A 21267-nucleotide genomic window follows, 5' to 3' on the forward strand; every position below is an offset into this window, starting at 1 on the left:
TCTTCCAGACTTCAAAGACCGACAAGCTTCAAACAGCGCCTTCCGGAGCGGGTCCTGCCTCCCCTCCCCCGCCCCGCCCCCTCCGCCTTTGTTGCAATCACGAATTTCAGGAAAAAGAAATAGTAATTACAAAAACACATTTTTGGGGGAAAAAAATCACAACTCCAGACTAGGTATGCAACTACCTTGAGACACGATAAAGGAAGGGAGGGGGGGCAAAAAAAAAGGACAAGAAAAATGTTTAAAAACTACTCATTTCACTTTTAACTCCACCAAAATTTTCATCTTTTCCAATTTCTTTGCGTCGCGACATCTTATCAATATCATCAGCATCTTCTTCTCTCCCCTCCACCCTACCGCCACCACCATCAACACCATCATCATCATCATCATGACCACCACAACTTCCTCCCAAGGAACCCTGCTCTGCACCCGCCGAGAGAAAGAGTGAGAAGCGGGGCGCCCCTTTCAATACGTGAACACCAGGTCGGAGAAGTTCGCCTCCAGCCAGTCCCCCGCGATCATCTCGCTCAGCTCCGGCGTGCAGTAGTCGGGGAACTCGAAGTGGGAGCCCAGGCTGCCCTCGCTGAACGAATCCAAATCCTTATCCACCAGCGACAGGGACAGGTTCCCGGCCGCCGCGCCGGCCCCCAGCGGCTGCTCGCTGGCGCTGTGCGCGCTTTGGGAGAAATTCAAGCTCAGGTCGAACATCAGGTCGTCGGCGTCCTCGCCGCCGCTGCTGCTGCTGCTGCCGCTGCTGCTGGTGGACGAGGAGGACGAGGAGGTGGAGACGGAGCGCGAGGACGCGGGCGACAGCGCGGGCTGCGCGAGCGACGGCGGGTGCTGCTTGGTGATGTTCTTGAAGCTGTAGTAGAGACGGCTGCCGCCCCCGGCGCCCGAGGTCGCGCCCGCCCTCACCTCGTCGTAGAGGCTCGCGCCCTCGGGGGACTCGGCCGAACTGCTCAGCGTGGGGCTGGCGGGCACTTTGGCGACGTTGTAGCGTCTCAGCAGCTGGGAAGGCTGCTGCCCCGGAGGCTGCAGGAGTTGCTGGTGCGGGGGCTCCTCGTCCTCCTCGTCTGGCTCTTGCTTGATCTGCAGCTGCAACTCTTCGTCGTCTTCCTCGTCCTCGTCGTCCTCGTCCAGAAACACGCACTTGACCGTCTTGCCCGCGCCGCCGCCGCCCGCGCCGCTCACGCGTAGGCTGCCGAGCACGTAGTCGTCGCCAGCGCCGCCGTAGTCCCCGGGCTGGGCCGCCTTACCCGCGCCAGCCTTGGCGCCGGCGGCCGCGGGGGCCTTGAGCTTGCCGCATTTCTTGCTCGAGCCCTTGGAGGTCTTGGCGCCGCCCGCGCCGCCGCCCGCGCCCCCGCCGCCGCCGCCAGCCGCGCTCTTCTCCGGGCTCTGGCTCGCGCTGGGTTTGGCCGAGGGGTCCATTTTGGGCTTTTTCCGGGGCCGGTACTTGTAGTCGGGGTAGTCGGCCATGTGCTTAAGCCGCAGCCGCTCCGCCTCCCGGATGAACGGGATCTTCTCGCTGTCCTTCAGCATTTTCCACCGCTTGCCCAGCCTCTTGGAGATCTCGGCGTTGTGCATGTCCGGAGACTGCTCCATGATCTTCCTGCGCTCGATCTTGGACCACACCATGAATGCGTTCATCGGCCGCTTGATGTGGCCCGACGCCGTCTTGCACCAGTCTGGATCGCTCTCGTCCAGGGCCACCGGGCTGCAAGCCATGAATTCGCCCTCCTCCGTGTCCAGCGCCTCCCGGGGCAGGTTGCTCTCCGCTTCCAAGCTCTCCGCCTGCTGCACCATGATCCGCTGCGGGGCTGGGCGCTCCAACCCGGGCCGCTCGGTCTCTTGCGGAGGTCCCCCTCCCCCTCCCACCCCTCCACCTTCCTGGGCAAGTTGCAAAGTCCTCGGCACCCGGAGTCAGTGGCTCCCCCCCTCCCCCCCGCCCCCCCTTCCAGGCTGCACACAGCGGCTGCGGGGGCTTCGGCGGCGACGGCCGCCGGCGCGCTGGGAGCTGCAGCCGCAACAAGAGAGGCGGCGGCGGCGGTCGAAGCAGCCCGGGACCCCTCTCTCCGGCTCGTGGCTCCCACCGCAAACGCCGGACCCACAGCACTCCCAGGCGCGCGCGCTCCTTCTGCAAAAAGTTGAGGGCTCTCTCTCAACTAGTTATCAGGGTGTCATATGGGTGACATCACTCCCCCGGCCAGCCAATGGCTAGGGGCCGGCTCCGCCTATCTCCCTTTATTAAATCGGAGGCCCCGCCCCTTTGGCCCCGCCCTTGGGGCTGCTTTGCAAAGATGGGGGTGGCGGGGAAGAACAGGCATGTCTAGAAATATGTTATTTTTAAAAAATCCGCGTGTGTGCACAGATGCGCCTCTCCCCGGGATGCTTGGGAGCTGCGCACGGCACCGCTGTGGGCGGGCGACCCCGGGGCGGGCGGGCCAGTCCGGGCGCCGCTGCCAGCCGGGGACCAGGTCCCGGGAAAGGCCCAGCGCCCCTTTGTGCCCCGTTCCCCGGAGGCCCGACGGTGTGGGCAGACGGAGCGCGCTCACTCCCCATGTGCATACTCGGGCACGCGCAAAGCCGGGGACGGCCGGCACAGCCCAGTTCCGAGTCCGCGGCGCCCGGCGCGCCCGGGGGTGGGCGCAGCTGTCCCCTCCCCCCGCCCCCGGCGCGGCCCCAGGGGGGCTTCGCTGCTCCGGGGCGCCGCGGTCCGAGCCCGCCTGGGAGGCCAGCGAGGCCGCTGGCCGACGGAAGGTGGCGCTTCGACACAACAACCTTCTCGGGGCACGTGGGCTCCGTTCTCCTTTTCCCTTTCTCCCTTTTTCTAAGGCAAAGAAATCAATTTAAAGCCCGAGAGGCTGCATGACCCCTCCCCCGTTTGCATTTTTCGGTTTTGTTCTTTTTCTCCGTCTGTTTTTCCTCCTCGGCCGCGTCTGGAGACGTTGCCGTGCGGGTTTGGCTGCGCCGCGCCCCCGCGCGCCCCGCCCCGGCGCGGGCGGGAGTAACGGTCTGCGGGGCTTGGCTTGCGCCGGGCCCTCGCGTTCAATCTGGCCACTCCCGAGGCCGGTTCTTCAGCGGGTCCTGGGACCAGCCGCCCGGCACCCCCACCCCTTCCCCGGCCTCGCCAGTGAGGGGCCGGGCTCCCCCGCCGCGCTCCCCTCCCGCCCCCTCCTCCCGGCCCCTCCCCCGCTTCCTTCTCCTTCCCGGTCCTCCTCTTCCTCTTTGTCCCTGCCCCCTTCCTCGGGCGCCAGCGCCCTCCCCAGCAGCCTCGACCTGAAGTCTCGCAGTTGCGAGCTGGCAAGCCTTCTGGGTCACTCGCCGTTGCAGCTAAACACCATAAACCAAAGAAAATAAGGTGCATTGGAGTTTCGAGTCAAAATATTTCCTGTGTATGTGGAGAGGTGGCTGTTAGGGCAGCGGCGCGGCGGGCAGACTGGGTTACGGAAAGCAGCCGCGGACCCCGTCTATCTGGCTGTGCCACTTCGAAACCCTTTCTTCTTTGTGTTTCTTTATTTAGTCCCCGCTACCCATCTATGGATATTCTGGGAGCAATTACAAGAAAAGCGCCGTTTCCTATGTGTTGTCTGTCGTCGTCCTAGTCCTGTCCACACCGTCCAGCACCGGGGATCTGGCAACTTTGAGTAGTTTCAAAGACCCTGCCTGGAGTCGTCCGCCGGAGAAGTCAGCTACTTGGGACTAACCAAATGACCTAAACTCGCTTCCTTTCAGGTGACCTCCCTGCAAATAATACTACTTTGCTTAAGTATTGGACCTTGTCTGAGCACTTTAATAACATAAATGGTACCATGTTTTCACAGATCATGATTTGAAAAAATCACCGCCATCACTATACCCCATCCCCCCATACATCCTAAAGAAAAACACTGTAGCAAATACTTGTAATATTCAGACCACCTTAAACCTTGATGATGCTGGCAACTTATTATTTTGGGGGCCATCAAAACCAAAAGAATTTAAGTCATTCCTACTGGGTAACTTGAAGTATGGAGATGTGTAAACCCCAAGGCAGTGTGTGAAAATTCATCTTGACTCCTGCAAGGCAAGCACTGTGTCTTGTTTTTCTATTACCTCACATGTTTCCCAGCTATTGGGAGCACCATGGGAGGGTGGGGTGGAGCAGTCGGTGAATCTGCACCCTGTCCTCCCAACACAGGACAGATCCACACTCTAGGCAGAAGTGTTGAAATATCTGCGTTATTTGCATGCAAAGCATGAGGGCACCTACCATTTTAGACTCTGAAAGAAAATGCATTTGAAAATATTTGTTAAATTCGGTGTTTATTTGCTGCCTTTACACTACAGCAAAATCCATGCTTAGCTTTAAAATGAGAATGATCTAAGTACACAGTCGGGCTGAAAATAAGGGATTTTTTGCTCACAGTGCTGTGATCTTCTTAGATGAAATATTAGTCTACTCTTTCAAATAAGAAACATAATTTCTGTTCAAAGAAAGATGGGTCATTTGTCGGAGAAGATAAACTAAACCAGGGGAGGTTGCATGGCTTGAGAGGACAGGGCTAAGAATACCAAGTGGAATGGTTTAATGAGTCTTTGAAAGATGCAAAGATGCACCTTGCAAAGATTGGGAGTGCTAAAGTGGGCATTGCAGATGCGCAGACAGGCACCACAGCAGATCCGCCGCCCTCCCCCCAAATACAGGCGAGGTGAGACAGTTTTCACAAAGATTGACCAGATTGCTATTTTGTAACATCCCACCCCACATACACGTTACTGGACTTAGTAAGGACCTGGAGTGAGGAAAGAAAAAAATATTAAATAACTATTCTGTATGCTATTTTCCTTTTAACTCCCTAAGAAAAGATTTTTAAATAAATGTAACTTTAAAAGAAAGGAAACATGTTTGAGACCTCGCATGCTTCTTACAGGAACAATATTTACTCCTGAAAAACAGATGTTTGCAACACCAGAAGTTACCACTTGTGTAAAGGAATTTTAGGCTACCAAATAGAAAATGTGGCCTTTCTTCAATATGTAGCTTTTTAAAGTATAATTTAGTAAAATGGAAATGTACCTACTATTTTTTAAACCAATGAATGTATGTCACAGGTATACCCTTTGGTCATCTTTTTTAAAGCCAATATTCACTTCATTTTTGTGTCTATCTATGTACTTATCTATAAGCAAAATATGCAGTTTTCCTATTAATGCTAAACATTGTTGGATACTTCATTAATGTTCCGTCTTAAGAGTCACATTTGATTAGAGCCATGAATGACTGTATTTTTATGGTTATCGTTATCACTTTCCAGTTGCATCTTTACAAAAAAAATTCCTCTTAAAAGGACTGTTACATAAGGAGGTAAGATATTCTACAAAATCTCTCAAAATTATAACACAATCAGAATAAATATAAAATGTTCCTTTTTTCTCTGAAGAAGCAGCATTTTTTAAGCAAATAATATGCTAAAAATATCACTGGGTTGGCCGGGCGCGGTGGCTCAAGCCTGTAATCCTAGCACTCTGGGAGGCCGAGGTGGGCGGATCGTTTGAGCTCAGGAGTTCGAGACCAGCCTGAGCAAGAGTGAGACCCCACCTCTACTAAAAATAGAAAGAAATTATATGGACAGCTAAAAATATATATAGAAAAAAAAATTAGCCGGGCATGGTGGCGCATGCCTGTAGTCCCAGCTACTCGGGAGGCTGAGACAGGAGGATCGCTTGAGCTCAGGAGTTTGAGGTTGCTGTGAGCTAGGCTGACGCCACAGCACTCACTCTAGCCTGGGCAACAGAGTGAGACTCTGTCTCAAAAAAAAAAAAAAATATATCACTGGGTAAATATTTGACTCATTTGATGGAACACCATTTTTAGAAGCATTCCAACTACGTACATGTCTGCATCTCTGAAAGGAAGCCATGCCATAGGGCTCTTGCCTATTTTTGCCCTTTCTGTTTTCTCCAGAGATGAATGCACTCCTCACTGCTCAGCCCTATCATGTATCTCCTCTTCACACCTAAATCCTGAGTTTGGATCTGAATATCGTCTATTGGACGTTGCTTCTTAAATGTCCCTCAGACATGGTAATGAGTACAAATTGAACTCACACTACACACGCGCGCACACACACACACAGCTGTTCTTCATGTATTCCCTAACCTGTGAATCTTACAACAACGTACATGTGCTGATGTTTAACAGAGTGATTTGTTAAAGCCCGAGCAGTAGGGCAGTACAGCATAGGGCAAGGGTTTTGAAACTTACTTTGACCATGACCTATTTTATAAAGCACATTTTTACATCATGACACAGTACACATGCTATAGACGTATAAAGTAGAAATCAAAGTTTAACAAATCAATGTCTCTCTTTGTTATGTGTGAAATTCAAGCTATTTTCTATTCTATTCTATTCCATTCCATTCCTTTAAATGTTAGTTCAAACCCACTGAATTGCACTATTAACAAGGCACCTTTGAAGTTCAAAATACACAGGCGTAGGTGTTGAGAGCTAAGACTATGAAGTGTAGCCTTGGATTGAAAATCTGGCTTCTGATGTCTTCTTTTCTTTTCTTTTCTTTTTTTTTTTCTGGTGGGTCTCATGTAGCCCTTTTTCTTAACAATGACCAGAGAATTCCACAAACCTGATGGATGCCTCTGAAATAATTCTTATCTTTTTATTATTCATATGAGCTATATACTCTTTTAAACAATAGATTTATTTTTCTAAGCAGTTTTAGGTTCACAGCAAAATCCAATGATAAGCACAGAGCATTCCCATATACTCCCTGTTCCCACACGCACACAGCCTCCTTTATTAGAAGTGTTCCCCACCACACATTTGCTATAATGGTAAAGCAACATCAACACATCATAATCACTCATGTCCATGGACATGAACCCTACATTTAGGGTTCACTCTTGGTGGTGTACATTCTTTGGCTTTGGACAACTATAGAATGATAAATCTCTGCCATTATAGTGTCATACACTGTTGTTTCACTGCCCTAAAATTCCTCTGTGCTCTGCCTGTTCATCCTCCCTGGGTTCCCAGCCCCTAGCCCTCAGGATCCCACCTGATCCTTTCACTGTCTCCACAATCTTGCCTTTTCCAGAATGTCCAATACTGGCCACCATACAGTATACAACCTTTTCAGATTGGCTTCTTTCACTTGGTAATAACCATTTAAAGTTCCTCTATGTCTTTTCATAGCTTGGTAACTCATCTTTTTTTTAGCACTGAATCGTATTCGATTATCTGGATATACCACAATTTATCCATTCACCTGCTGAAGGACATCTTTGTTGCTTCCAAGTTTGGCAATTATAAATAAAGCTGCTATAAGCATCCTTGTGCAGGATTTTGTGTGGATTTAAGTGTCCAACTCATTTGGGTAAATATCAAATAATGAGAGTGCTGTATCAGTGGTGTTTGTTTAGTTGTGTAAGAAACTTCCAAACTGTCTTCCAAAGTAGTTGTACTATTTTGCATTCTTAGCAGTAATGAATGAGAGTTCCTGTTGCTCCACATCCCTGCCAGCATTTGGTGGTGTCAGTGTTTTGGATTTTAGCCATCCTAATAGATGTGCAGTGGTATCTCATTGTGGTTTTAATTTACATTTCCCTAATGACATGTGATGTGGAACATCTTTTCAAATGCTTACTTGCCATCTGTGTATCTGCTTTGATGATATGTCTGTTAAGATCTTTGGGTCATTTCTTAATCAGGTTGTGTGCTTATTGTTAAGTTTTAAGAGTTCTTTGCGTATTTTCGATAACAGCCCTTTATCAGACATGTCTTTTGCACATATTTCTCCCCTAGTCTGTGGCTTCTCATTCTCTTGATAGTATCTTTTAAGCCAGTAATTTCACCCTTCCTGTGCATCAGTTTTCTAATCTATAAAGTAGGATAATAGTAACTACCTCTTAGAATTGTTTTAATGATTAAATACATATCAAGTGCTTAGAACAGTGCTGCACATAAGATGCTCATGCATGTTGTTGATTTAAAATTTTTTTCTCCAGTGCCCAAAACAGTTCCTGGCACACAGTAGTTGTTGCAGAAATGTCTACTGTGTGAAAGAATTTTCATATTTGTTCACACACCTCAGTAAGCTCAGTCAATTTTCCCACCTAAATCACTTCTGAGTTCCCTTCCACCTGCCCATTTTCACCATCAATGTGTATGTTTAGGCTCCCTCAATAGTCCATGCATTTTTTTAGTAACAGACACCAAACTGGTCTCCCTGTCCCCACACTGCAACCAGGCTATTCATCGCAACATGCACTTTGGGGTGTGGGGACTTCCCAGTTCCACCTGCAGGAAGCCCCTCACCCTTAGGACAAAATCCACTTCCTTTGCAATTCGAGCGAGGCATGGTTTTTTCTTTCTGCTTCTCTAGTTTCATCTCTTTCACAATTAAAAAAAAACAAAAAAAAAAAACCACAGGAGCAGTAGGGCAGTGCAGCAGGGAGCAGGGGCTTCCAAACTTTTTTGACCGTGAGCTGATGTGTGAAATGCATGGTTACATCTGGACCCAGCACACACACACACACACACACACACACATGTTCTCTCTCTCTCTCACACACTCACACAAACAATATGCACACATAAAATTGAAGCCAACAATAAGAGGGATGTTTGTGGTTTCAGATCATACTATTTCACATGTTCACGCTGTTCCTATTAACTATTTGCTAGAATTCAATATCTTTTGCTGTTTAAATATACCTTATTTTCTTCAAAAATAAATTTATTCAACTTTTTTTTGGTAGGAGGAACCTCCTCTGGAAAAGGTGTTGAACTGGATAACTCTGGGATTTTTTTCTTATAAAGAAGTGAAGTAACTGCTTCCCCAAAACATGTATTTTTCATATTGATTTGGCTGCAGTATTACACAATGCAAACTGCTCTTTCAGTTGCTCTATTTCTCCCAAGGCCCAATATATTGCTCCAGGAAAGGCAGGTGGGGCTTATGGGTGGGGGTGGGGAGATGGCTCTGCACATTGTGCTAATTCTCTACCATCTGAACTAGAGAGAGTCGCAGAGCGCTACACAGAAACCAGAGTGTGCTTCCTGGATCTGTGGTCCACAAGGAAAGGTGGTGGAGGCAAATAGTCTGCCCTTCCCAGGAGTGTAGGGTCTGAACCTGGGAGACCTGACTCCTGCCCCCATCCTAACATCAACCAGGATCAGCAGTGCAATCACAGGACCAGTGGTCAATCACCCCGGGCCTTGGTTTCCTCATTTGTAACATGAAAATTTTGGACTAGATGGCTTCCAAGGTCACATCTGCCCTCTTAACATTTTGTAGTTTGTCTACTACTAAAAATGTCATTCTTACGGAATCATAAACTAGGGAAAATTATTTTAATTTCATCCTCTTATGTCTATGGATTCATTATATTATTTTGGATTCATTATATTTTAAAATACGGTCATTTATTTGTGACTTTGGTGCTTTATGGTATTTATCATGTTTTCTTCCTCTGTTCAAAGGTAGCGCATACTCCTTGTAGAAATGTTGCAAGTAAGAAAAGCACCTAAAGCAATCCAAGTCGCCTACATCTAGCCACAGCCTCCTTCAGTCTTAGTAAGCTTCTTTCAACCTAGGCTAGTGCTAGAATCCTCATTAGTTTTTTCTCCCACAGCAGCAGGTAGTCAATGTCATAATGAAAAATTAACATGATTTTCCTTTGTTTCTGAGCACCCTTTGGATCTGCACTGGGATGTGTAAATGTTGCATTCCACGGGGTGGAGGAGGTGGAGCGTGATCAGGACGTGGCTCTGTGATTCTCTTCCCACCCACCCACCCGGGGGTCCTCTCTCAGATCTAGCCTGGGCTCACTGTCGTTTACATCCAAGGTGGCTGCTCTGGGCTTTCACACGTGCAGCTCCCAATGCTGCCTTCTGGCTGCTGTGGCCCCAGGGTGGTGAAGGCCTGGGACAGAAAGGGGTGAAGATCTATGATCACATGGTTGTGCTCTTGTGCTTCTCGCCTGGCTACTGGACAGCCCTTGACCTGCAGGGATCTAGCAGCTGGGACCCCTTGTGGGTCCCTGGCCCCCTGCTCTGCCATGGGGGATGCCCTCTCCAGATGGCCCCTTGGGTCCTTCTCAGCTTCTCTCTCCAGGTGGTGTCAGGCCTCCAGGGCGGCGCTCTTCCAGCCTCCTTCCAGCACCTCCCTCTGACTCACCGATGCACCTGGAGCATTTGCTCCACCACAGCCTGGGAGAGCCCACTGCTCGCTCTGCCCCTGGGAAGGTGCCAGCCCAGCCTTCATGTGTGCAGGTGAGAGTCCCGCCCTGGTCTCTGTGCCCCAATCGCCCCTGAGCTAATCCCCCACCCCATTGGAAATCCACATCTTGGTGCTGGCCAGCCTTAGCTCCTAGATACAGTCTGTGGGGTGGTGCATGGAGGCCTGAGGGACAGTGACAAGCAGAGAGGATGTCTCCCAGCCTTACACTCTTGTGGGATTCGCCCTGATGGGATTTGGACTTGCTTGGGCCTGGTGTCCCCTTTTTTCCTTCCGAGTTCCTTTTGCAACGGAGCATCTGTTCTGTACGGGTCCCACCGTTGTACCTTGGAAGCAGATAAGTTGTCTGTTTCCCAGATTCACAGCTGGAGAATTTTGCCTCAGGACGGATCATACCCTTAGCCTCCCCCACATTTGATTTAGGTATTTAGATGAGATTTTGGACTTAGAGTTGATGCTGGACTGGGTTTGGACTTTTGGAGATGTTGAGATGTGGGGAATACATTTTGTATGTGAGAAGGACGTGGATTTTTAGGGGTCAGAAGATGGATATTGTGGGTTGAATTGTGTTCCCTCAAAATACATGTGTTGAAGCCTCACTCCCAGGACCTCACAATGTGACCTTATTTGGAGATAGAGTCTTTGCAGATGACCAAGTTAACATCAGGTCATTAGGGTGGGCTCAAATTGAACAGGACTGACTTCCTTATAAACAGTGCAAAGTTGAACACACGGAGGGAAAATGTCGTGAAGAGACACAGGGAGAAGACGGCCACTGACCACCGAGGAGCGAGGCCTGGAGCAGAAGGAGCCAACCCTGACGACACCTCGATCTCAGGCCCCACAGCTGTGCAAGAATAAATCTTTCATTTAAGCACCAAGTCTGTGGTACTTTGTCACGGCAGCTCTGGCAAACTGACACAGAGAGGGAGCTGAAAAACCACAGGGCTTTCTTCTCTGGCATGTTCTCTATAAAACATTTTCTCCTCCAGTGAATTTCAAGACGTCTGCTTCGCAGGCAACAAGTCGCTGATAGCTGTCGTGGCGGCAGGTGCAGTTCCCACCAGCGGGATTTGGTTGCTGTGTCTGGTGGTCGCAGCCTCGAAATGCACAGGCAGTGTATTGGCTCCTCTGCACTTTGGGGTCTCGGGCAAAATTCTGTGAGAACAGGGAAAATACAATGTGACATGGTATTCAGGTCAAAGGGGACAGCTTCATGAACCTACGCGAGTGTGAGATCACCCACTGGGCTGTAGAAGTGCAGTGCTTGGGAGTGTGAGGACACGACGCATCTTTAGGACCATTTCCTGACAAAGCCCCCCACTTTAGGCAGCATCCTGGCTTCCCGGGGGGCCCTGTGCATCCACAGCACTTATCACAGCTACACCCCGTCTTCCCCAGGGACCACAGCTGGTCACTGTGGCACGCCCAGGCCTGGCCCATAGAGGACCCCCCAGAAGCACAGGGTGGGGTGGGGGCACCAGGGAATATCATGAAGGAAATTCCCAGGGGTCCCTCTAGGTTGTTTCTAAGGACGCGTTTCCGCACTGAGATGCTGCCCTGCAAAGACCCTCCTCTAGCCCATTTCCTTCGAGTATTCTGGAGCCAGGAAGAGCTGACAAATACAATTAGTGTGAATTTCAGTTTCCCAACACTGTTGTCACTACTGTGGGGGATGTTATAGGAAGAATTAGAAGAATCATCCGGCTGAAAGAGGAGCCTTTGCTGCTTGACCGTGAGTTCCCCCGAAAGGCGGGGTGTGCACGTCCCCCTGGCCTCTGTCCCGAGGTGAGCTAAGTGCCGGGCACCTCGCAGGCATCAGCACTGTGGGGGTAAATGAGCAAATGAAGACATGAAGAAAACCCAGAGGCCAAGGTCACTTTGAGGGAGTGGGAAGAAAAGGTAAAAAAGAAGCAAGAAAAAGAGAAAGGACAGACACCGTCTCCCCTCTCTGGGTCATTGTTCTGTTGCTGCCTCATATGGTGGCCTTGCTCCCTGCCCAGCCACTGTACGTGGTATTTCCAAACTATTCTTCTCCTTGAACTTAGCTGTTGTTTTCCCATGGGATGCAGTTCTTGCAATATTTTAGTGAATTCACTCTTTTGGGCCTCTTTGCCCTCTTGGATGCATCTACAGGGATCGGCCCAGAGGAAAATCCAGTGTAACACGAAATGTATTCCACTTAGATGCATTCTTTTACTCTAGTAGGAACATCTTAATATTTTCCAACAACAGAGCTTCAGCACCTTGATTCTCTTTCCCTTAGAATGAGATTTCTAAGGAGGTTTCTCTATCCCTCATGAAAGAAGATAGCTGGGGGCCCTTAAAACTATAAAATCTACACAAATTTATGTATTGAGACATGTAATTATAAAATCTGAGGGAATTCCTTGCCCCTTGATTGTGGGCAATTTGAAGACATCTCAAAGCAAATGTTACTCTCAATGGATAAGAGTATCCAGGGTAAGTCTATAGGTGAGTCCCAGGGTGAAGTAGGGAAGTCTGATGTCCCCTCACACTCTTCCTCGGTGAGCTCATGGAGCCAGGGAACCAAGAGACCATTGCTCTAATGCAGGGAGGAATTCTTCACCTTACAGAGGCAGCAGTTACAATTTCTTCTCTGTTTTAAAGTATCTTTTCTATTCCTCCGAAGCTAGGTAAATGTCTTTTCCTTTGGTTTTCTCATTCCATCTCGTAGAAGAATGATATAGTTTGTCTGTGCATATTTGGTATTTTTCCCAGGATTTGGCTCTGAGTTTTCTAATACCATGTAACATGCCTCTATTTAACCTCTCGTACGCTCAGGGCAAGGAGGTATTTAATAGTATTCTGGGTGTAAAAATGACAGCACAAGTGAAATATTGGCGTGTCTATTTTTGGTTCTAACTGTGAAGAATAGGATCTGAGGTATAAAAGGAAAGGTATTTATAGTATTTCCTGATCATAAGTTTACTTGCTCAGCTACCTCAGCCGAAGTTTGTTTACTGTGTGAATGCTAATTACAGCAACTCTATAGATTAATATCATGCCCTGTACAAAAATGGTTAGAGAGGTATTCTGTACTACATATTGAAGACCAAGTACATGACAGATATAAAAAACTCCTACTCCACTGCCATAAATCAAGTCTAAACTTGATGGTGTTTCCCAGAAGTGCAAATATGAGAACGATGCAAACTGCCCCCACAGGAAGAAGTGATCTGCATTCATCCAAAGACAGTGTATGGCATCTAGGTTGCTTACTTAAGAAAGAAGCAGACTACATTATCTCTTTACATCAATATTCTCTATTAACTAGTAGGGTATAATTAGAGGGTGTGAACCCTGCTTTTCTGGGTGGGATAGTGACCAAATTTTAGGCACATTTCTGTGCACACTGCACCTGAAATACACAGGCCGACTGCAGAGACTTTAGTACACGAAATTTTCAATCAGGAGTCCAGACTTTATGGCTTAGAACCTTCGTTACTAAATTTAGGAATTTAAAACTAGGCATCTCTTCTGTAAGAGCTTCGGTTTCATCACTGGGAAAACAGCTGAGTACCTCCTGCTTATATCTAAGGTTTTTATGAGGTTGAAAATAGGATAAGAAAATATTTTATGAAACCTCTGTATGCATAAGGTACTTTTTATAAAAATGGATCAAGACACTTTAGTAATGGTGGTAGAATCTAGGAAAGAAGGCATTTTAGACATCTGTTCTAGAGATGTATTTTGTGTTTATTATGTAGGAGATCTTTCTCTGCATATTTCTGGAAAGAAGAGATGGAAAGCAGGGGGAAAAAATTAAATACTGGTATCGCTTAGGAAAAGTTTTCTTGATAGGTTAGGGGCCTCCTTGGAATTAAGACATGGAATTCCCACACCATGGAATTCCAGTGGCAATAACTGCAAACAGTGGGGTCCCTCATCCCACAGGGAGCAGCAGGAGTAGACGCAAGACCAGCAGGGGACTACACTGGCGTGGCTGCCTGTGCTGAGCTCACCTGCAGCGCATGCTGCTTGAGATGTGCCAGTCTTACTCTCCATAGTGTTTGTGCTATTTGTAAAGTTATGCAATTTCAGCTATATTTGGGAGCTGGCGGAAAATAGAGGATCATCCATAAGTAATACAGTCAATTCCAGAATACCTCATGGATGGTGAATTTTGTCATTCGGTGTCTGTGGTGTCATCTACCTTCAACTAAAGGTGGAGTCTGAAGTACGATGCCAAATTTCACAGTATCTTAACCTCAGAAAAATATGATTCTGTCTTTTTTGCCCACATGTAAGCTGAGAGTCTGTTGCAATTGCTCTTTCCAGGGTCTCAGTCAGTGTATGCATTTAATATTCACTTGTGTCTATGAAGCGCATGATGAGGAGTAGATTGCAATACAGACGTTCTGTCTGGCCTTGGGTTTACATTGGATATTGGACACATGGAGAACTCCTGCTTGTGCCACCGTGACAAAATTATGACTTTTGCTTAAGAGATGTAGTCTCTACTGATTTTTACAATTCCACGAAAAGTCAATCTTGTTTGGGATGGGTTCAATACTCGCTTATGTCATTCCAGTTGAATTTGTTCAAGAATCCATGTCATTCTGAGTACACAAATCATATTACACATTAAACAAGTAAAGAAAATCCTTTATGTGTTTAATATATTATAAATATATTATTTCAGATCACTATGTGTCCTGATAATTTCTGTTAGGAAATATCAATATTCTCTAATCATTCACTTATTTATTTAATATATATTTATTAAACATCTGTTGTCTCCCAGCACCATATTCAGATCATTAACAAAGAACATGACTCCTACTTCAGCTCAGCATGTCTTTAGTGAGCACATACTACGTGACAGACATTGGTCTAGGTGCTGGGGCATAACAGAAAACAAAGAATTCTCACCCTCACAAAACTCACAGTTTTGCTGGGAGGAAACACATACACATGTAGGATGTGCTGAACACCAAGAGCTGTTAGAAAGAAACAGTAAAAAGATATTTTGGATATTAAGTTTCTTCTAAGAATCACTTCAAAGTATTCCACGATGGCTAGACGAAGAGACATGCTCATTTTGAAAGGGAACATGCTTGATGCTCCTTTCTTTCCCATCTTGCAGTCAAGAAAACAGGGCTCAACTCCAGGCACTCTGTGTCCTTAACATATTTCCTGAGAGTCTGTGTCCAAGAATCATGAGGAAGGGACAAAAGCGTACCTGAAGAAAAGTAGCATTCTAATTTCATCATTACCTTTTATTGCAGTTGACCTTGAGAAGGTCATTTAATTGCTCTGAGACTCTTTCCTTGTCTGTAAAATGGGCATGATAAAATCTTCCTTGTTCTTCTCCAGATTGGTTTAAAGGCCAATGTGACAACTGCTTGTAACATTACTGTAAAGTATAACACGGTATCAAAGGTGTAAGGAATTGTTATGTGTTTCTTAATTTTTGAAAGACCCTTACTTGTGCTAAAATACATATTATCAGCATGCATGTGTTTGTATGTTTTAAAATGGACATCAAGAAGGTTATGCCCCAGGTTGGGAAATGTGTGTATCTGTGTGCATGTGTATAAATTCCATATTTATACCAGTGCTTTTAAAAAGTAGGATGAATTTCTCAGTGCACCTGAGTCCATTGGGCCAATTTTGAATAAGTAATATAACAAAAATGAGTGTTAACATACTGATGATTTGTTTGTTTCATTTTGGTGCAATTGCAAGCACAGTGGTGAAAATTTTGGCTCTTTCCTGAAGTTTTTAACAGTAATGTCTAAGCAGGATTCAGCAGAGTTATCGCAAATGAATGGTTTCCTGAGGTAGGAAAGAATAGAGTAGGATTAGGTGGGAGTGAGTTCTGGGAAGGTGAGTCATGTTTTGCAGGTCACTTGTCATTTAAGTTGGATATAGACTGTGTTCAGGACTAGTATACTCATTTTCAAGTTTGGTGCATCCACTTTTCAAATTCCTATTTCTTGTACAGTGTCATTAATCTGTCCTCTTCGCACTCACATGGGATTTCCACACACAGGTTACTCCTAGAATCTGCAGCTCACTCATCTCAATGTTTTCACTGGATCCCTAATAAAAGTAAATAAACCAAAACCTCTTTTTCTGGTATCTGAGAAATTTCTTCTTTAAATATGAACATTGCTTTAAAGAAACAACACTCACCAGTGTATTGGTGTGAATTCATGACATCAAATCTCTGCCATTTCTTTCCTAGGAACAGGATTAATTCAGGTCATTCAACAAGGGTAGCACGCCCTAACAGCTTGTAGAACGTGAGAGTGTGTAGCTGTTGAGGTTAAATCTCAAGCGAGATCTTCATAGGGTATGTAATGAGCATTTAATGTTTGGACTATGCTTGACAAAAAGAAAAGAAAGAAGATATATATATATATATATATTATGTATGTAAGTATTTAGGTGTCAGAAATAGTGCTGGATAAGAAGATAATTAATTTTATGTGATTAAACACAAAGCGTATGTCCATGTAGGTATACGAATTATCACTGAGTCGCTACTCAAGTATAGGTCTTTATGCTAATAATTCCACGTCACTCAGGAGGACACATTTTAAAAATCACAGACATTTCAGTGGCTAAACTGAACACAGAAACAAACAAACAAACAACAAGAGGGAGGGGACTCTGAAATGAGAAAAACGTGGTTTTCCAACAACCCTTTCAAAAACCACACAAACCTAAACGACGATCATTTTAGCTCCTGCACAGAAAAGCAGGTTATTTTTCAGCTTAGCCGTGAGGTGCATCTGTTCAGAGGCAGACTAAGATGCACTTTCCAAAGACATGACGTTCCCTGCAGCCTTTCGCTTTATCTGAGGCACTAGGTGCTGCCTTCGGGACCCAGCCTGGGTCTGGGCAGCGACGCCCCCTCTGTGCCCCTCCCCCGCCCCGCCTCCAGCAGCTCCGCGCGGCTCAGCTGCTCCTGCGGGCCGGGCGCCCCCCTTCCCATGCGCCAGCACCGCCCGGGCTCCCCAGCCACCTGCCTGAGCCACGGCTCTCTGGGGACCCCCTTTATTAACTGCTGCTGCCGCCGTATGGTTTCCCTTCTGCCAGCTGCCTCCCCCGACCCCCTCCGAACCCTCTGCCGCAGACTCGCCACCTGCAGCCCAGCCCGGTCCCCCGGCAGCGGCGGGAGCGCGCGGCCACTGCGCGGGCAGGTGCTGGGCGGCGGGTCCGCGGCGCAGGTGGGGGAGCCAGGTGCTCCGGCGCCGCCGGGCGCAGAGGGAGCCCGCGGGGAGAGGCCGTGCGTGGCGAGCACCTTCACAAAGCCAGGGGCGCCTCCCAGGGCGGCAGGAGGCAGGGAGGGCCGGAGGGGACGGGGCACGGACGCTGCCCTCGGCACTGATCAGGTCAAGGATGCCGGTGCCCGTTGTCCTCCGTTTCCCCGTCTTCCCTCCCACGCCTGTTCCTGTCGCTTCCGCCCACTCTGTTTGCCGCCAGCCGCTTCCCCACTCGGGCCGAGCCCTGCTGCCAAAGTGTGTCCCCGGCCAGCAACATTGATGCCACATGGCGTCACTCGACTCGCGGGACACTCGACTCTCAGGCCTCCCCTACCTGACCCAGGGGTGCCTTAAACGGCCCCCCGGCCTCCCGCGCACAGCAGTGACTCGGCCACCCTTCCTAGAACCGGGGCCCTCTGGCTGATAATTTCATTGCTAAAACAGCCTCCTGGATTCCCAATGTTCCCTGAACTGAGGACAAAACCCTTCAGGCCGGGCCCCTGGAGAAAGGGCTCGCCTTCCCTCTGCGGGGAACCCTGTGTCACCGTCCCAGCTAAACCCCTACCGTTCCGCGGACGCCCCCGAATAACGGTGCTATATTGAAAGAAGAACATTTATACAGCTTCTAAATATGTGTATGAAACAATAGGCTACATTGGGAGAAATTCTGGACAAAGGAAAAATAAATAAGGTTAGAAAAAGCCAATAAGCAGCAGTTACGTTTGGTCCCTAAAACACGTTCCAGGAGACCCAGCGTCAGTAGGAGGCCAAACATGTGGCTCAGGGTTTGCAAGTAGCCAAAGCGCAAACGGGAACGGGGATCGGTTCACGGTTCATGGCATCCACAGTGTACAAGCAAACCAGACGCTTTGGCGGAATACGTTGCTCTGTTACTGAGGCAGAGGAGGACCGTTCTCCCCGCAGGTCTCACGATGAGAAGATGCTTGCAGTCAGAGCAAGTGCCATGATAGCTTTAAAAAGTAAACCCAATACTGAGCGCCTCTTTCTACCAATGTCCCTCAGTGGCGAGCGAGTCTGTGCAGTCGTTCTCAAGCACAAGAGTGAACAGAAAACCCGAGCGGTGCCGCTGGTGGAATGTAGGGTGCTGCACCCCGCGGCCCGGCCTGGTCCGTGAATGAAGCTACGGGCAGTCCTCTGTGGATGGCGCATCTGCCCTGCCCTTATGGAATCAGAGAGTTTGGGTTCAAGCCTCTAGAAAGGGCCAGGAATGCAGATTCTCTGTTGGTGATACAGGGCGGATCTGTCAGCGGAGGGCAGGGAGGGTTAGGGTTAGGGTTCAGCCTCCTAACTCGGTGTGAGCAGTCTCGACTGCAAAACCAGGCTGCTTGTCCATCCTGTCTTCCCGTCTTGTTAAAATCAGGACTACTGTCACATGTTGGGCTTAGATCACCGTGTCCCTACTGAGAAGTCAAATATTCCCAAGGTGGACCTTACCTACAGCCCTTGAAAATAGCTCTGCATTTTTGTCTGATATGCCAATAATTCTAGGTGAGGCCTTGGAAGGAGTGACTCCTTAAAACTGGCCAGTAAATTTCTTCTATGGTAATTTAAACTCTTTCTAACTTTCCAGTCTTTATAGAAAAAGAGTTGCTTCTGATAAGAAACCAACTGCAGTTCCTGCAAAAGGCTGACGTTTCGTTTTCTTTGTGATGACAGAGCGTCAGTGGCCTTTCCAGCCTTTCTGAGCTGTACGATGTTGGAATGAGAGCAAAGGAACAGGACAAGGCCGGGGCTCCTAGGCCTGCTACATATTAGGCTTTTTTCATTTACCTCACTTAATCCCCATGGCAACCAAACAGAGTCCGGATTAGAAATTCTACCTTAAAGATAAGGAAACTAAGACTGAGAGAAGCTGAGTCACTTTACTAATGTCCTACAGTTAAGTGGCAGAGCCTGATTCTAGTTCAGATATTCCTGGTTCTGGAGCCCATGTCGAAATTCATTTTAACAGAAGTTTATTGAATTTCTGTGCAGCTCAGCATCCCGTCTGATAGACCCGAGAGCCCCAGCAATTATAAAAAACTTGGTTCCCATCCCCAAGGATTTCCCAGTCTAGAGGGAGAGTTGGGGATGCCGACAGCTTAGCGTGACTGTCCTGTAGCGGGAACATCCACGTAGGTGGGTCAAAAGCAACCTGCTGGGAAGACAGGGAGGGGGGTCATTAATTCTGACTGGGTGATCAGGAGTGTCAAAAAACAAATAGGTATTTGATCTTGGCCCTGAAGATGGAAGAGGATTTCAACAGATGGAGAAGGTGGAACGAGGACTATTTCTGATTTGATTTAAGGAGGCTCCTGGGTGACCTTTATTCAGCATGAGGTAAGGAACATCTGAGCTTAATATTTTACAAAATCTCAGGAGTCAAATATTGTCAAATACCAGTGAAAATTGAAATTAAGTCTCTTCATCTAGAATAATTCTTGGACAGTAAAGACATTGTCCTCGTTTTACTTGCAAGAGTAACGCTTGGTGCCATCACGCTCCCTTCCCTCGATCGTCTCACATTTATGGAATATGGTGTGCGACCGTGACAATGAGTGAAATGGGAATTTTAATAAACCTAAAATTAGCTAGACCTAAATAGTCCTCTTACTACATACTTTTAGATATTGAGTGAGTAGTGTACTTTTCCAGTAATTACAGCACAAGGGACGAAAGCACACCTTTTTGTTCTTAATGATTGCGTGCGTTTTAACACCCGAAGGGTGCAGAATCTGACCCTCAGTTGCACTGTCCACAGTTTTAGTGCAGAAGAGGTCGTACGTTTGCAATGAGAGTAAATCAGAATAAGCCTTGGTGCTTTTCTTGCTTTAAATTGGTTTATTATTTTCCTTTTCTTACCAAGTCCTAGGATACGCTTTTTTTGTAATCCGTCTACTCTCCTGCAACTGAAGAGCACTCATATTTCTCCTGGAAAACTGAAGGTCTTGGTAACCAGGGTCTTCCTTAACTGAGATTATGGGATAGCAAACGACGAAGAGGGGCTACACTCCCCATCACATTCTGAGACTCTGACGTGTGGTCTTTAGTACCTTCACCTGTAAGTGTGAATAGTCAGTGTCATGCTTACCTAAAACTGCAGCGTTGTGTGGGCAGAGAGCACGCTGCCTGCCGCCATGCTAGAGATACATGTTGCATTTACAACCAAGGTCTCCCATTCCAACATAAATATTTGCATAGATCAACAGTGAGGCTGTGATGCTGAGATTCATACAGGACTCTTAGGGGAGCTGAAGGCTGCATGAAGATAAACATAAATGAAATATTTACAAACATATTCCTAAGTCTTTGTTAGATGCATTGATGGCACCTGCAAGTATTAGCTTAGGATGGAATTTACTAAGTTCATATATAAAAGTGATCTACCGGCTGATGTAGCCTTCAGAGAAAGAGAAGGGTGGATCCATTTTTTTTTCTTTCCTCCCTTCCTTCCTTTCTTCTTTTCTTCCTCTCTCCCTCCCTCTTTCCCTTCCTTTCTTCTTTCTCTTCCCTAACTATCTCTCTGTCTCTCTCCTTTCTCTCCCTTTTCCTCCCCTCTCCCTCCTCTCTTAGAGTCATCCTCAGAGCTGCTTTTGCACCCTGCTCATCTCTAGCCTTTCTACTGAATCACTGGGGTGTTTGTGTCTGTCCAGAAGGTGGTGGTTATACTTTTGCACTTCCCCACAACTCAGAGTAGCCCAGTGGCAAACTAAAATTTCCAGCAGCGTGTGCGGAGGCTGTCTGACGCCATTTAATGATATTCAGGCCGGGTAGGAAAGAGCAGCTGC

General features: G+C 47.5%; 1 protein-coding gene across 1 annotated transcript; it reads right to left on the bottom strand.

Annotated features, from left to right (window-relative positions):
* Positions 1 to 468: 468 nt before the first annotated feature.
* Positions 469 to 1806, bottom strand: SOX11 (SRY-box transcription factor 11). Its single transcript, XM_069495321.1, has one exon. The coding sequence runs from the start codon at positions 1804 to 1806 to the stop codon at positions 469 to 471; it is 1338 nt and encodes a 445-aa protein (XP_069351422.1).
* Between the last annotated feature and the right edge of the window lie 19461 nt (positions 1807 to 21267).

The sequence above is a fragment of the Eulemur rufifrons genome, chromosome 19 (genome assembly GCF_041146395.1).
Source record: "Eulemur rufifrons isolate Redbay chromosome 19, OSU_ERuf_1, whole genome shotgun sequence".
NCBI lineage: Eukaryota > Metazoa > Chordata > Mammalia > Primates > Lemuridae > Eulemur > Eulemur rufifrons.